Source organism: Papio anubis, chromosome 10 (assembly GCF_008728515.1).
Source record: "Papio anubis isolate 15944 chromosome 10, Panubis1.0, whole genome shotgun sequence".
NCBI classification, from domain to species: domain Eukaryota; kingdom Metazoa; phylum Chordata; class Mammalia; order Primates; family Cercopithecidae; genus Papio; species Papio anubis.
The window spans coordinates 89,493,991-89,510,277 of NC_044985.1; the positions used below are offsets into that span (position 1 = coordinate 89,493,991).

Below are 16,287 nucleotides of genomic sequence, written 5' to 3' on the forward strand. Positions count from 1 at the left end.
AATGAATCATTTAAGTGGGGATGAGAAGGCCAGGATGGTAGCCTCTGGAAGAATCGGCAGGCATTTATTTAAATGGGAGCAGTTAGGGAGGAAGGAGGCCAGCTGTGTGGCAGGGGCTGTTGGTGCAGGTCACTTCTCCAGGCAGGGAGTAATTGATATGCCCAGCTCTCCTAACAGCTGAAACAACAAAGTGGAACATGGAAACATGTTCACTTACACAGATTTCAATGTCCAAAGGAAATGTGGGGGACACTTAGGCCCTGGCTCTTCAGGTTTTAGGGCTTTGAGGGTGGGGAATCAGGAGTCAGCTGTTCCTCCCCCCGCCACATTTCAGGAAGGGCTTTGAACTGGATTTCAGTAGCTTTGTGGGCTCTTGCAGAAAGAAAGCCTTGTCAGCACTGTGGATGCTAAGTATCCGCTCTCCGGCCACAGCAGGTCTGGCGGTCACGGGAACCCACATCTTACATTTATCAGAGCAGCCTACATCCTCAGTAAACCAACGGTCCAGGCATTGGTTTCTGAGCTTTCGGAAGGCCAATGGGAGGAAATTCAAAACACAGCAGCTTGACTTGGTTTTTCCAGGGCAGAAAAAAAGATTTTCTCCTAATGAGGGATGGCTTTCACAGTGTGTATGTATTTGCAATATAAGTTAGTTCATGATTTACCCATCTTGACAAATTCTCTGTCTTGGATCTTCACGTCCCTTTGTGTCTGCTCTTTATTGATGATGATAGCCGCCTATTCTTGAATGGCAATGCTATTGTAATAAATCTCCATAAAAAGCCAATTCTCAGTTCAAGTTACTGCAGGCCGAATATGAGGAAGACAGTCAGAAAACACATACTGATTGTCCTCCTTTAGAGACTCTGTGACAGGCTCAGCTCAGAACTCCTTTCATTTTGCCTGGACTGCAGCTCAACCTAATGTCAACTTACCATAATTCTTTTATGTGGAAGGCTATTATTCCATTATGATTTTCTGTCTTGTCACCTAATATCCAGAAAGGGTTCTGTTGGGAAGAGATTACTGGAGAATATTCTTCATCTCAGATATTTCATTCCATATGGTCTGGTCTGACCTTTATTTTAAAAAGGCAGTGGAAAATGTTCTGTTTCCTGTTGTTAACCATCTTTATACATAGCCTTAAGATATACAAAATTATATACATATTATATATATTTTATATACATATATATAATTTCTTTAGGAATTTGGCATACGGATAAAATTATTTGGGTTTCAGAGTTTCACACATTCTAAGTCACAATTTTCCTATACTTGACACATTGCCTAGTATTTGGTGCCCAGTTATTGGAGACAATTTAGCACTGACACAGACTAGCATGGTGTAATAGTTTTCTGTTGTACAAAGGCCACTGCAAAATTTCAATCTGGGCCAAACATCCCTGTGGTTATTATTGTTTTTTAATATTTCACAAGTTGTAAACATTGATACCAAGTATGTGGTGGCTGTTATAAGGCTTTGCCCTTTGTCCATTTCAAATTTCTTGTAACAACTAGCACTGTGAATTTCTCGAGTCTTTCTTCCAAGAGCAAAGAGTCTCTATGTCAACACATCCACTTTCATCCTTTGGCCTTAACAAGTAAGCTTCACATTGGCGTGTGTTAAGAGCCACATTGATAAGCACAGTTGACCAGAAGACCTACTAATGTGGTATTTGAATGAATCATTGCATCTTGAAAAATCACAGAAGTCACTGGTCATGGGGCAAATTGTTTCCATTTCTTTGTAAGCCACAATTATATTTGCGGTGTAGATTTGGTTTTGCTTCTTAGCATTTTTATGAAGAAGCTACTTAATGGAAAAGGATTCAGAAGGCCTATTCTTAAAACTCTTAATGACCACAATCAGCACTAGAATATATCAGATTTATATCTGATGGTTGACTATTGTACTATCCATATTTAATAAATCACTGCTCTAATGTTCTCAATAATAATACCATGGCCATCAGAAACAGTTTAGACTCTTCTCCAAATTCCTGACATGTAAGAAATGCAGTAATACTAAAAGCTTCTGGTACCTCATTGTGTTGGCATTGACTTTAACTTCTCTCTGTGGCTTTCCCTTTCCCTAATGTAGGTAGAGCTGCTGTATTTCAAGGCAAGCACTCAGGTACTGGACTATTTTAGTTGGGTTTTTGCTTTTTATTGATTTGGAGTTTTAAAATCTTCTTCTACCATGCACTCTGCCCCTGACAAACGGTGAGAAAATAAATAGAATTGCTAGTCTTCATCACATGGAAAAGAGTTACCGAGCTATTTTGTTTCCTCCCATTTTCTTTCCCCTTCTCTTTTCCCAGCTTCCCATTTATAGCCCTACTTTGCAGAGACAGCAACAGATACTCTAGAAGCAGGATGAAAATGAGAGTGGATTTACAACATGGAAAGCAAAGGCCGTGCGTTCCTAAAGGGCAGGGAGGGCCTTAAGGGCGGGCTTTGACTTTTCACCACTGCCTCCTCTGCCTAGCACCTGCATGCAGTGGGCATTCAACTAGTATTTAAGGCAGAACAAGAAGGAAAGGCAAAAAGTCGGGAAGAAATAAACAACTGAGGAGAAAATTTCCAGACATTTCACTGTGAAGGTGTCAGAAAAGACAACTCTCTGTTTTCAACCATAATAAGCGGACATTCTACTTGTATTGTTCTGTGAATTTTCTAATTGAGTCATGAAAATTATTTCATTGAAAGCACATTCTTTTTTAGTACTTTGTATTTTTCTCGTAAAAAAGGTTCCCTGTAACATAAATGCATAAAACAATAGAAAATTGTGATTGAGATGACATGGCATATTTTCCAGGTTTCAATTTTCAATACTTTGTATCTATCCCAGAAAATTCTTCCCACAGCTCAATTTTCTTATTTTTGTTACTCATCCAGACCTGAATTTTTTTAATACATTCAGCAATTTTTATCAAACATGAGTGATTGGAGTTTTTCCAGACAAGTAATGTTTTTTTTTTTCAAGTGTGAGATTTTGTGTGCGTGCATGTGTGTGTGCATTGCATGTCTTCTGTAGAGTTATAGAAAGCTCAGTTTTAAAAGGTGGCAAAAAAAAAAAAAAAAGGAATCAGTGAATAAAGTGGAATTAAGAGTCACCTGTAACCTTGATGCTAGTGGTGGTACAGATGTGTGTACATTTGTAAAACCTCATGGAACTGAACAGTTAAAATGGATACATTTATTGTATATGCATTATACTTCAATAAGATTTTTAATTAAAGAAAATAAAAGCTCATCTTCATCTGGGCTTTACTTGCTAGTCCATGTCATGGTAGAGCTTGAGTTCTTAGGAAATCTTCCATTGGTATGGCCCTTGCTGTTCCCTGGCAAACTCCAACTCTCAGGGATCTCCACAATCCCCTGGCTTTCAAAAGCACAGGAGAGAACCCAAGCAAGTCTGGCTGCTTTGTGCTGCTCCTTAGAAACAAATTTCCGTATTCTTGGGCCACAGAATAGTCTGCCATTCAAATAAGCATCTCTATCTGGGCATGGTGGCTCATGCCTGTAATCCCAGCACTTTGGGAGGCTGAGGCAGGTGGATCCTTTGAATCCAGGAGTTTCAGACCAGTCTGGGTAACAGGGCAAAACCCCACTGCTACAAAAGATACAAATATTAATGAGCATATTGGTGCATGTCTGTGGTCTCAGCTACTTAGGAGGCTGAGATAGGAGGATCTCTTAAGCCTGGGAGGTCGAGGTGGCTGCAGTAAGCTGTGATCACACCACTGCCCTGCAGCCTGGGTGATAAGGCAAGACCCTGTCTCAATCAATCAATCAATCAATAAAATCCTGAGCCGTATTACTCTTTTTATCCAATCAGTATGCCACAAGATGAGATTATAATCTCACCAAAGTCAGGCTCTCCAGACCTCGCTCCAGATCCAGTCCCATCTCAAATGCTGTCTCTAAATAGAGAGATGCAGACAGAGATGAGGAAGTAATCAAGGTGCATGTTTCTGTGTCTAGAAGGAGGAGCAGGCTGAAAGAGATGGGCAAAGTGGGAGTCATTTTTGTACCTTCCTTTTTTATTTACTCCCTTGGATCTGAGCAGGCAAAAACTATCTTGGCATGTTTTATATTTATACAACTAATTGCAAATTAATTGCACACTCACAATGTTGTCTCCTATTGGAGAATTGCTAGAGGACTCCAGTTAGGGATGATTCACTTTCTCAGAAGTAGACTAACGTAAGTGCATATGTAGTTATTAAAGTTAGTTATAGGCACAGATAGCTGAGCCTAAAGGAAGTTTGTCAGGAACCAAAAATCTATCAGGCACCCTCCTACACTCCATGCCTCTCCTATTTCCCTGTCCACTAACATCTTTATCACAGCTGAAAGAGAAATTCTTCTAGGTCTTTTGCTTTTCATTTTCTCCACCCTGGAGATGTTGAAAGCTATATCAAGCTGAAGAAGCATAAGCTACAACAAAACATTCCCCCCGCAGATGGTTTCCAAAGTGAATGACCACTAGCTCTTTCTAAGTACTTTATCCTCTAGTACTTACATTCATACTTATTGGCATGAATATACCAACACATGAATGTACCCACGGACAATAGGTAAACATTATTGTTCTCTCTACATATTATTCTGATACTTGATTTATCCAATACAGGAAAAGAAATCTATTGGTAAATGTGACTGAATTGAAAACTCCAAGGACAGACTTCAGGTTCAGCTACCCAGGATCTCAAAAGGCTGTCGGCACTTGGCTTCTTTCTCCCCATCTCTCGAACGTTTTCTTCATTGTTGGCTTTGGTCTCAGGCACGCTCTTCCGGCATGGTGGCAAGATGGCTGCCCACAGCATCAGGCTTACTTCCCCTCTTCTCAGCTACTCCACAAAAGAGGGATCCTCTCGTTTTAACATTTCCAACCAAAGTCCTAGGATCGTCTCTTTTATTGGGGTATGTTTTTAACCATACACAATCACTGTGCCCGAGGGGATGGGACGTTCTGATGGTCCAGGCCCCGGTCACATGCCCCTCTGGAGTCCAGCGTGGAGTCATTCCACCTGAACCACATGGACTGAGAGTGGGCCTGGAATGATTCCTATAAGAACAGAAGGCTGTCACCAGGATAAGGTAGGACAGATGCTAGACTGGCAAAAACAACAACTTTCTTCCACTGTCTCAACTCGGATCACAAGGGAAGAAAGGAAGAGGATCAAGGATGAAGGAGAAAAGCAGAAGCTGTTGCCACATATTCACAAGTAGTAGGATGAGTACCAAATCCCTAAAAAATGATCTGTCAGACCAATACACCAAACCCTCTCTACTTCCGGTCTCCTTGTCATTTGACCCACAGGCTTCAAGAACACTTCCTCAAGTAAATATAGTCCAGTGATTCATCAGATAATCCCATATAAAGTAAAAAGACAAGGGAGACAAGAGTTATGTCTGTTTTGCGATCAGGATGGTCTCTTGGCTGCTGTCCAATTTCCTCTGGGTTGGGATGCATCTGTCACTCGCTGTAGAGCTCCCTGTGTCATTGTGTTTGTCTTTCCCTGAGAATGTGAACAGTCCAAAGCCTAAGTCATCCAGCATTTGAGAGGTGACATCAATGTAGACCCACCAAGGAGTAGCAATTAGACATCTAGAATATAACTAGGACAAGACAAAAAACTGTTTAGGGAGAGTGTACATTTTAGTGTATTCTGTATAAGTTTTTTCAATGAACATAGTCCATGAATTTTGGGAAAGTGGTGATAACTTGCTTCATTTCCATCTGGAGGAAGCAGATTTTTGGAGAAGAAATAAGCTTGTAAACATATTTGAATATTTGGAAGACTGAGAAAAGCACATGAGAAGTTATGGAATCAAGAATAAATAAAAAGTTGGGGCAGGAGTAATAATAACAACAACTGCCTACCATTATCAGTCACTTATCACACCCATGCACTGGGCTAAGTGCTTTACAGACTTTCTTATTTAACCCTCCTAGCTACTCAGTGGAAGCAAGTAACCATTACTATCCCAATTTGACAGAGGAGGAAACTGAGACTGTCTTATTGAGGAAGGATTCATTCATTGGAAGCCCAGAACCGTTGCTCCTAACCTCCCTGATGTCTCATCTTTTGATGCTCGATGCAGGGTCTGTGTTGATGGACAGGATTGCTGAGCTCAAGGTTGGCTGGAACCTAAACACAGACGTACAAGGAGGGAATCCTGAGGGGCCCCAGTCAGATGAGATAAAAAGAGAAGCTCTGGGAGAAGCTCTGGTGGTTCAGGTCACTGAAGAAAAGGAAGCTGTCCAGTTTGGATAAAAATCCAATGTCCTCACAAGCAGAGGAGAGCAAAGCCTGAGAAAGAATCTCATAAAAGACAAAGGCAAAGGTTCTGTTGGCATCCGGATGGTCCAGCAGGGAACGAAGACCCCCAGCCATGGATGTTAAGATTCAAGGTTAGGATCTCATTTAATGGTCACACCTAGAGAAAGGTGGAGGAGTAATCCTACCAGTGATGATGTCTTACAGTTGAATAGGGCTTTGTTTTTTCATATTTCCCTAATTTTATCTTCTCCCAGCAGGCCGAGGAGCTTGTTAGTATCATAATTCCCACTTCTGAGTGAAGCAAATACACACAGAGAAATTTCTCATTCAAAGCCAATGGCAGAGCTGGAACTTGAACCCAGGTGTTTTGCCTCAGAGCCCAGTGCTCTTGTTTACAATAGAGGACTGAGCGTAACATCAAGGTTGACTGGTTCATTGAAATTGCTGTATGCCTTGGGAGCTTGGTCATTAGGCGACAAACAAGATGCCAGTCACTGGGAGAGAAAGGTACGAGGCTAAAACTCAAATGAGTACCCATTTAAAGAAAAGAAAACCCCTTTTTTCCCACAACAGGAATCTCCAGTGAACATCCACTAATAAACTTTATATTGGGTGCCTACCATGAGCCAGGCACTGGAGAGTTAACTCGGTAATAGTCCTTACCATCACAGAACTCACAGTTCATTGGAGACACACCAAAAAACAGGTGACTAAATAAAATGGTTATTGATTCCGTAGAGAATGGTTATTGATTCTCCATAGAGGCAGAATGTTTCCCATGCAACTATAATGCCTGTGTTATATTTAAGGTTTTTCTTGATCTTATATATCTTACCACATAAATCTAAATCAATCATAACATATATTTCTGAGATGATTACTCAGTTAGCTCATAGGAGGGGCATCTGATTCAGAAATAAAGGATCAGGAAGAAGTGGCATCTGGAACAAGTACAGCTGGCCAAATCAAGAACCTTTGTCTTGGCCTCTGAGCTACATGCCCAAACCAAACTCTGTCTTCAAGATTCCCTTAATGCAGTCCCCTTGTCAGAAGCCACACCTGCAGCAGATGCCCCATGGCACTGATGCACTGTGTTTTGTCTTTCATCTCATTGCCCAGCTAGGTGCAACCTGGATAGACATTGTGGCCCATACCTTTTTTATATACTTTATATTTGGGTTTTTTTTTTTTTTAATTGCTGTCACCGTCACCAAGGAGTAAGATGGCCCTCTGAGTCAGAATAACATTAGAAGTTTTCTCCATCCAGTTTTAGAACTACAGAGGAAAAAGGAGAGCATTATTCCTTAAGAGTAAGCATTTGATTTCTGAAAGCAGTTCTGATTGCCTATCCCTGACAAATGAATTGTTCCCCAGAAGCCATTTCTTTCTACCAGAAAAAATACTAGAGAACAAGAAGTAGATTTAAATTTAGTTATTTTTCCCCACCTTGATTGTCAATGTTATTATTGTTTAAATGGTGGTGAAGGTAATTAACTATTTAATTCAGCTTTTGGTTGTAGTTGATGTATTTTTTAAAACCCCAACTGAGTGAGTCCCACAATTACAAATGGCTCGAAGACTGCTAAAATTTTGATGGGTATTTTTCAGCTTCTGGTTTTACCAAATTTTAGTTCACTAAACCACACTTAAATTAATTAGCTAAGTAGAAAATTCCCCAATGGGATGTTAGTGAAGGATAAGTATGTTGTAAATAAAACAATTAAAAGGCTAGTTCACACCTCATCAAATTGCTTAACAACCTGATACCAGTTAACTACATACATTCCTCATAAAACGCATGGAACATGGAACAAGGAGGTAAATTAGAGTCCCCCTTTTCTGCAGTGGGACGCATTTACCCTTTAACTGAGGTCCAGTGTTACGGTGGCGAGAGGTGGGGTAGAAATGACACAGTATGACCTTGTTGGCTGTGGAAATATCTGCATAATGCTGTCAATAGGGATTGCAAATTCTGATCCTGAAATCCCATTAGGCAGAGCAAGTTTCCCTTCCTAGTTGCAGCCTCAGAGTCACAAGAGTAATATAAGATCGTGGATTCATTTTATGCCAGCTTTCCTCCAGTGTGCTCTCACCCATATCATTTCATCCACTCTTGAGAAGAAAAGCACATATTACTTTACAGATGGAGAAACCAAGGCACAGATAAGTGAAGAGGCCCAGTCAGGATCACCCTTGCAGAGGTCAGGCTGAAGGGCAGCAACGTGAGCTGAGGTCATCTTGGCCTGGAGCCTGTGTGGTTTCTGGCAGGGCCATGAAATTATAACCCTTGTCAACTCATTGGAGGACACCTACTCAGATGCCTTCGTTTCACAGAGTTGAAGATAAGGCCTGAGAAAGTCAGGTGACTTGTCTGAAACTTCCTGGGATATGACCCAGTGTCCGGAGCTCCTATTCGAGGTCCCTTCTCACTACTGCAGCGGTCGCTTGCCGGGAGTTATTTATGGATAATGTATTTTTTAAGATGTAAATGTGAACCAGGTAAGGTGATGGAAATTTTAGTCTGCCTCCCAGGACACTTCCACTCTTTAAAGTGGGGAATTGGGATGGCATACACCTATTAGCAGAGGATGCAAACTGAACGCAATGATGTGGAAATCTAGAGAGCAAGATTTATTCACGTGGGTCAGGGACTGCAAACCTAAATAGCTGTAGGGGCAGATGGGAAATGTCAGTGAGAGAAGCAGGCAGGAGCAGAGCCTAAAGAGGACAAAGTCCGTTCCTCAAGAGCACAGCTTCACTTGACCATGGCCTCCAAGGAAGGCAAGTCCTGAGATTAAAGAAAAGCAGGAAAGCTGAATTTTTATGTGAAAGTCCTTGACTTTGAAGTGTCAGCCACTAGCTGAAAAATTTTTAAACAGTGTGTGGGGGATGGGAATGTATAAAAAATGAGCCTACAGATTGCAACCTCTGTTAGAGGATTTTCCACCCTGACGTATCAGTGTAGAGTAGGACATTTAGGGTCCATACCACTCAGCCATAAAGTTTGGATTTGCTTACACATTTATTTGCTTGTTCATTCTAGGCCTTTGGACAATCACATTATATTCCACATAGAAAATCCAATTTTATTTTTATTTTTTAAAGACTAAGTGTGACTTTGAATTCAAAAAGTATTGAGGGCCTCAGTATGATTGGTCTTTTTGTTTGTTTATTCACTTTTAAAATTCAGTTTCCATCACAACCCTGCAAGGAGAGGAAAGGCAGTCCTAATACTCCCATTTTACACATGAGGTTGAGGCGCAGGAAAAGTGAAGTCACCTCGATCATATTTTCAAGAAGTGCCTTGCACAATTGAAGCCCAGTCTTCAGCCTCTGAGTTGCACTCTCCCCCCCAGTGCACTGATGCACCCAGAGATCCCTCAGAACTGAAAACTGTGGGAGCACTTGCCCACCACAGAGGGCAAATGAACCTAGTTCCAGAACAGGTGGGTGGGTTTTGAAGCCTGAGGTCCATAAAGCAAAGGGAGAGCCTGGAATTCCATCTCTCTGAAGTTCAAAAACCAGCTGGCATGGGGCAAATGGTAAATAACATTTTATTTGGTAATGGCTCTTTAGTTTTAAATCACTTCAGCATTTACTTTTAATTAATTTCTTTAAATTAGACTACTCATACTTGTAAATATTTGCTTTTCTATGATAAGCTTTTATTTAAATTATTAAAGCTGCAGCTTCGTGACTGATTTTAAGAATTGAGATTGCCGCTATACTAATGATAGAAGGCATGTGATTAAAAATAGGGAAACCATTTCACATTGGTACATAAACCAGCACCAAATATTGCTGGAGCAAAGCAGCACTCAAAGAAATAGAAGAGAGGGTGAACTTACAGTTTTCTTTGATTTGTTCAAGGAATAAATCAATAAATCAGGGAGTTAGAGAACAATGTAGGATGAAATAACATCTGAAGGAGCTCACTCACAATAAAAGCTTGTCTTGCTCTCTCTTTTTTAAAAGCACTCATCAATAGCCCTGGACTCACATACTAGTTTGCTAAAAGGAATGAGAGTGGGGCATGGGAGGAAGGTTGTGGAGGGGCTCAGGACAGTGAGTAACTGTACAAGAACATGTGAGACCAAAAAAAAAAAAAAAAAAAAAAAAACAGAAGAAGAAGAAGAAGCAGTAGTAATGATGAGAGCAGAGTAATTTCATAGCCCTCATCAGTTTGGGCTATTATAAGCCTTGATTTGCTAGCTGCTCCATTTTACCAGCATCAAAGGCAAGTATGGAACCCAAAGGTAGGCTGACAGGCTGGATTACAGCAAAAGGAGAAATGACAAAGGATGCTCTAATTTCAAATAAAAGAAGATTTGAACGTAAAAGGTTTGTAATTACATTAATAACCAGTCTTTACCAACCATGTAATGATCAGCCAGAGTAAGAAGAGACCAAGGCAGGATGGGGGGAACTCACCGTAAGCCATCAATACCTAAGAACCTCTTAATAACTTTTATTATTTGTTGAAAATCATCTTGACAATACAGTTCAGTAACCTTTGTGCTATAAATCCATTTCATCTGCAAAAATGAAAGCTGAATAGAATGTGATATTATATAGAATCTCTCGTGCTGATGCTATCTCCTAAGTGCTCTGCCAAATAATGAGGTGGATTCTGGATAGGAGGGCTGTGGGCGGCCAACAGCAGAGATTTGTGTGTGCCTACCAGGCCCAGCTTGGGGCTTTGGAACCAGCTTAGCATAGACTGAAATGAAGGCTGAAAATTACCCTTCACCCTTTAGTGAAAATTATCATGGGGTGCTTAGATTCTATGTCAAAATTAATAGAGAGGAGCCAAAAGCACTTCCATTCATTATCTGGTGGAAATTGTGGAATGGGTCCCATTGCCTTGGTGCTAGGTATAGGGTTATATAGGTCCCATTGCCTTGTTGCTGGGTAATGGGTCCCATTGCCTTGGTGCTGGGTATAGGGTAGAATGTTAGAATAATAATCCCCAAAATGTATGTAATCATGTTTGTGGCCAAATAGGGTACCATAATCCAAATAAACCCCAAGTGGCACTCTGGGACCAGGCTATGCTTCCTTCCATGCCCTCCCTGCAATTGAGGGGGGTACCAAAAAGCCCAGGGAACTATTGAGAGAAGGATGAGGGAAGCCCTTTTCACAGGAAGCTGGCATGGAGATGAGATAGAGTCAGAATCGGGAGGTACTAATGTCAAATCCCTCCTACCCAGAAGCAAACTCAGCACTCCTCATTTTTACATTGGTCCCAGATGCATTTGTCTTTTGACTACCTTATCCCAATTAAACTACTAATGTGCTCATTTCTTTTTTTTTTTTTTTTTTTTTTTTTTTTTTTACAGATACAGGGAGTACATGGATGGGTAGGTTGGTTACCTAAATATATCATGTAATGCTGAGGCTTGGATTACAAATGAATGTGTCTTCCAAATAGCGAGCATAAATACTCGGTTTTTTCAGCCCTTTTCCCCCCCTCCCTCACTCTCTACTCTTGTAGTCCCCAGTGCCTATTGTTCTCATCTTTATGTTTGTGTGTACTCGATGTTTAGCTCCCACTGTCTATCTCTACGTTAGTTCACTTAGGGCAATGGCCTCTGGCTGCATCCATGTTGCTTCAAAGGACATGATTTAGTTCTTTTATGACTGCATGATATATCCATGGTGTATATGTACCACATTTTCTTTATCCAGTCCAGAATTGATGGGCATCTGGGTTGATTCTATGTCTTTGCTATTGTGAATAGCATTGTAATAAATGTAGAGGTACATGTGTCTTTCTGGTTGAATGATTTATTTACCTTTGGATATACACTCAGTAATGGAATTACTGGATTAAATGGTAGTTCAGTCTTAGTTCTTTGAGAAATCTCCAAATTGCTCTCCATAGTGGCTGGATTAATATACATTCCCACCAGCAGTGTATGAGTATTCCCCTTTGTCTGCAGCCTCACCAGCATCTGTTGTTTTTAGACTTTTTAACAAAGACCATTCTGACTGTGTGAGTTGAGGGACAGGTCACTTGCCTTGAAGGGAAACCCCATAAGGCTAGTAGTGGACTTTCAGCACAAACCTTAAAAACCAGAATAGACTAGGGGCCTGTTTATAGCATCCTTAAAGAAAAGAAATTCCAACCAAGAATTTCATATCTTGCCAAACTAAGCTTCTAACTGAAGGAGAAATAAAATCCTTTTCAGACAGACAAATACAAAGGAACCACTAGACCTGCCTTAAAAAAAGGTCCTTAAGGGAGTGCTAAACATGGTAACAAAAGAATGATGCCTGCCACCACAAAAACACACTTAAGTATGTGGCCCACAGACCCTTTAAAGCAACTACACAATCAAGTCCACATAACAAGTAGCTAACACCACAATGACAAGATCAAATCCTCACATATTAATATTAACCTTGAATGTAAATGGGCTAAACACTCCCACTTAAAAGGTAGAGAGTGGTAAGTTGGATAAAGAAACAAGACTCAGCTGTCTGCTGTCTTCAAAGGACCCCTCTTACACACAACACCTATAGGTTCAAAGTAAAGGAATGGAGAAAAATGTATCTTGCAAATGGAAAACAGAAAAGAGCAGGAGTTTCTAATCTTAGATAAAATAGACTTTAAATGAACAACCATCAGAAAGGACAAAAAGCATTCCATAATGATAAAAGGTTCAATACAACAAGAACACTTAACTGTCTTAAATATATATACTCCCAACATCAGAGCACTCAGATTCATAAAAATAAGTTCTTAGAGACCTACAAAGAAACTTAGCCACACAATAATAGTGGGAGACTTCACCCCACTCACAGCATTAGTTGTTTGCTATTCTGGACTTAAGCTCAATACTTGACCTATTGGACCTAATGGGCATCTACAAAATACTTTACCCAACAACCACAGAATACACATTCTTATCAGCACAGGGAACACACCTAAGATCGGCCACATGCTTGGCCATAAAGCAAATCTCAATACATTTTTAAAACTCCAAGTCATTCCAACCACACTCTTGAACCACATTGCAATAAAAACAGAAATCAATACCAAGAGGATCTCTCAAAACCACACAATTACATGGAAATTAAACAACTTGCTCCTGAATGACTTTTGGGTAAAGAATGAAATTAAGGCAGAAATCAAAAAATTCTTTGAAACTAATGAGAACAGAGACACAACATACCAGAATCTTTGAGATACAGCTAAAGCAGAGAAGAGTTCATAGCACTAAATGCCATGAAGTTAGAAAGATCTCAAATTAACAGCCTAATATCACACCTACAGGAATTAGAAAAACAAGAACCAACCAACCCCAAAGCTAGCAGAAGAAAAGAAATAACCAAAATTAGAGCAGAACTGAACAAAATGGAGACATGCTCATTTCTTACATCAGAAAGTGAACCCAGAGGTTCATGAAATATGTTATATAAACCTCACTTAGTATTATAAATTTAGGGGGAATAGATTACCAGATGTAAAAATTTTTTAAAAGCTTATGGTAGATCTTACATTGAGGCATATGCAAAAAGCTCTTACCAATTAAGTTATCAGTATTTAAATTTCATAGCACTACATCTAAAAAATGTAAATGTTCACACAGTTCGCAAAAGACTGAATTCACCTGTCTCTAGAAGTTGTATTACCAGGCAAATGGTCTCACTGCCTGATGAGTCTAAAAGCCAATAACATGGCACCAACTTTTAAGAAAAGGAAGTCTTTATTGCAAGACCAGACAGCAAGGAAAAAGGAGTTGGGCTCAAATCTGTCTGCCCCATTTGCTGTCTGGGGCAAGCTTTGAAGTGTCAGAGGGCAAGGGAAAATATTTAGGAATGTTGGCTTTGTAGACTGTCATTGGAGAACTTCAATTTCGACCATTTACATTAAGGTATGTTCAGGCTGACTTTAGCCCTGGATTTTCCAGGCCAACAGACCATTCACTTCTAAAAGAGTTCCTGCATTCAGGTTTCAGTCATGTATGAATCTTCTTGGTTCTGTGGGGAGGAATCCTTGGTTCTGGGTGTTGTTAGAGGTCAAAGCTTTTTCTCTTGCACATGCCTGGGCTACCCAACTTACAGTTTTGGCTCTGTTTTACCTACATGGTAACTTTATTCTGTTATCAACAGAGTAGGCCCAGTTTGGTCTGGTCCTATGGTTAAAGTATTACCATGCTTTCATTTGAGAGTGTGATGTCCTCAACATTTCTTCAAAGTTGGTAGCAACTGACTAGATAGTTGTAGAATTCAGCTGTCCTTCAGAGTCACATGTACTGATCCTACAGTTCTGCACTGTTGACCTGCCCTTCTCTGAAGCTGACCCACAACTTTGCCTGCCTGTCTTTGAGTCCTAATATACTATCACTATTGGAATGGTCCATTTGAACAGGGATTTGAGCCTAAATCAAGACTGCAGCAGTGAAAGTGGACAGCCATGAATAGCTAAGAGAATATTTGCTAGAACCAGATGTATGACTGGAGCAGGGATGAGAGAAGTCTAGCTTCCTACTGGGCTAACTACATGAATCATGACATTCTCCAAAGGGACCATTGGAGGATCAGCAGGTTTAGGGAGAGGTGATTTGTTTAATTTTGTACTCATAAGGTTGAGGTGCCTAGGGAACCTCCAAGTAGAGCTGTCCCACAGATAATCCACATCACCCCCATGATGCTAATCCTACTGAATAAAAATCACACTCTTTGTTGTTAACTCAGTTGGTTTTCTTTTCTCAGGTTTAGTCTTTTAAGTTCTGGGATACACATGCTGGACATGCAGGTTTGTTACATAAACATGTGCCATGGTGGCTTGCTGCGTCTATCAACCCATCGCCTAGGTATTAACGCCTGCATGCATTAGCTGTTTATCCTGATGCTCCCCCTCCCACTGCCACCCCAACAGGCCCCAGTGTGTGTTGTTCCCCTCTCTGTATCCATGTGTTCTCATTGTTCAGTTCTTATAAGTGAGAATATACGGTGTTTGGTTTTCTGTTGCTGCATTAGTTTGCCGAGGCTAATGGCTTCCAGCTCCATCCACATCCTGCAAAGGATGTGATCTCATTCCTTTTTATGGCTGCGTAGTATTCCATGGTGAATATGTACCACATTTTCTTTATCCAGTCTGTCATTGATGGGCATTTGGGTTGATTCCATGTCTTTGCAGTTGTGAATAGTGCTGCAGTGAACATACACGTGTATATATCTTCATGATAGAATGATTTCTATTCCTTTGGGTATATACCCAATAATGAGATTGCTGGGTCACATGGTATTTCTGGTTATGGGTCTTTGAGGAATTGCCACTGTCTTCTACAATGGTTGAACTAATTTACATTGCCAACAACAGTGTGAAAACGTTGCTTTTTCGCCACAGCCTCACTGGCATCTGTTGTTTCTTGACTTTAATAATCACCATTGTGACTGGCATGAGATGGTATACTCATTGTGGTTCTGATTTGTATTTCTCTAACAATCAGTGATGTTGGCCTTTTTTTTCTCATATGTTTATTGGCCACATAAATGTTGTATTTTGAGAAATGTCTGTTCATGTCCTTTCCCCACTTTTTAATAGGATTGTTTTTTTCCTGTAAATTTGTTAAGTTCCTTATAGATTCTGGATATTAGACCTTTGTCAGATGAATAGCCTGCAAAATTTTTCTCCCATTCTGTAGGTTGTCTGCTCACTCTAATGATAGTTTCTTTTGCTGTGGAGAAGCTCTTTAGTTTAATTAGATCCCATTTGTCAATTTTTGCTTGTGTGGCAATTACTTTTGATGTTTTTGTCATGAAATCTTTGCCTGTGCCTATGTCCTGAGTGCTATTGCCTAAATTTCTTCTAGGGTTTTTATAGTTTTGGGTTTTACATTTAGATCTCTAATCCATCTTAATTTTTGTGTAAGGTATAAGGAAGGGGTCCAGTATAAATTTTCTGCATATGGCTAGCCAGGTTTCCCAATGCATGTATTAAATAGGTTTCTAGTGGGCTAATTGCATGAATCTTCTAGAT

The 16,287-nt window shown here is 40.3% G+C and overlaps 1 protein-coding gene across 6 annotated transcripts in view; it reads left to right on the forward strand.

Moving 5' to 3' along the window:
* PARD3B (par-3 family cell polarity regulator beta) overlaps window positions 1-16,287 on the forward strand; it is a 1,095,492-nt gene that overhangs the window by 1,057,312 nt on the left and 21,893 nt on the right. Inside the window, exons 23-24 of one of the 6 annotated variants that reach the window (XR_002516428.2) lie at window positions 4,643-6,427; window positions 6,551-6,774. The exons of 3 other annotated variants lie outside the window; for them this stretch is intronic. Coding sequence is in view for 2 of the 3 variants with exons in the window: in XM_021924391.2 (XP_021780083.1) it covers window positions 4,643-4,892 (250 nt within the window). In the remaining variant the exon portion in view is untranslated. Of the gene's footprint in view, window positions 1-4,642; window positions 6,775-16,287 lie in introns of those variants that run through there. 2 more of the 6 variants (XM_021924391.2, XM_021924390.2) reach the window with 2 other exon arrangements.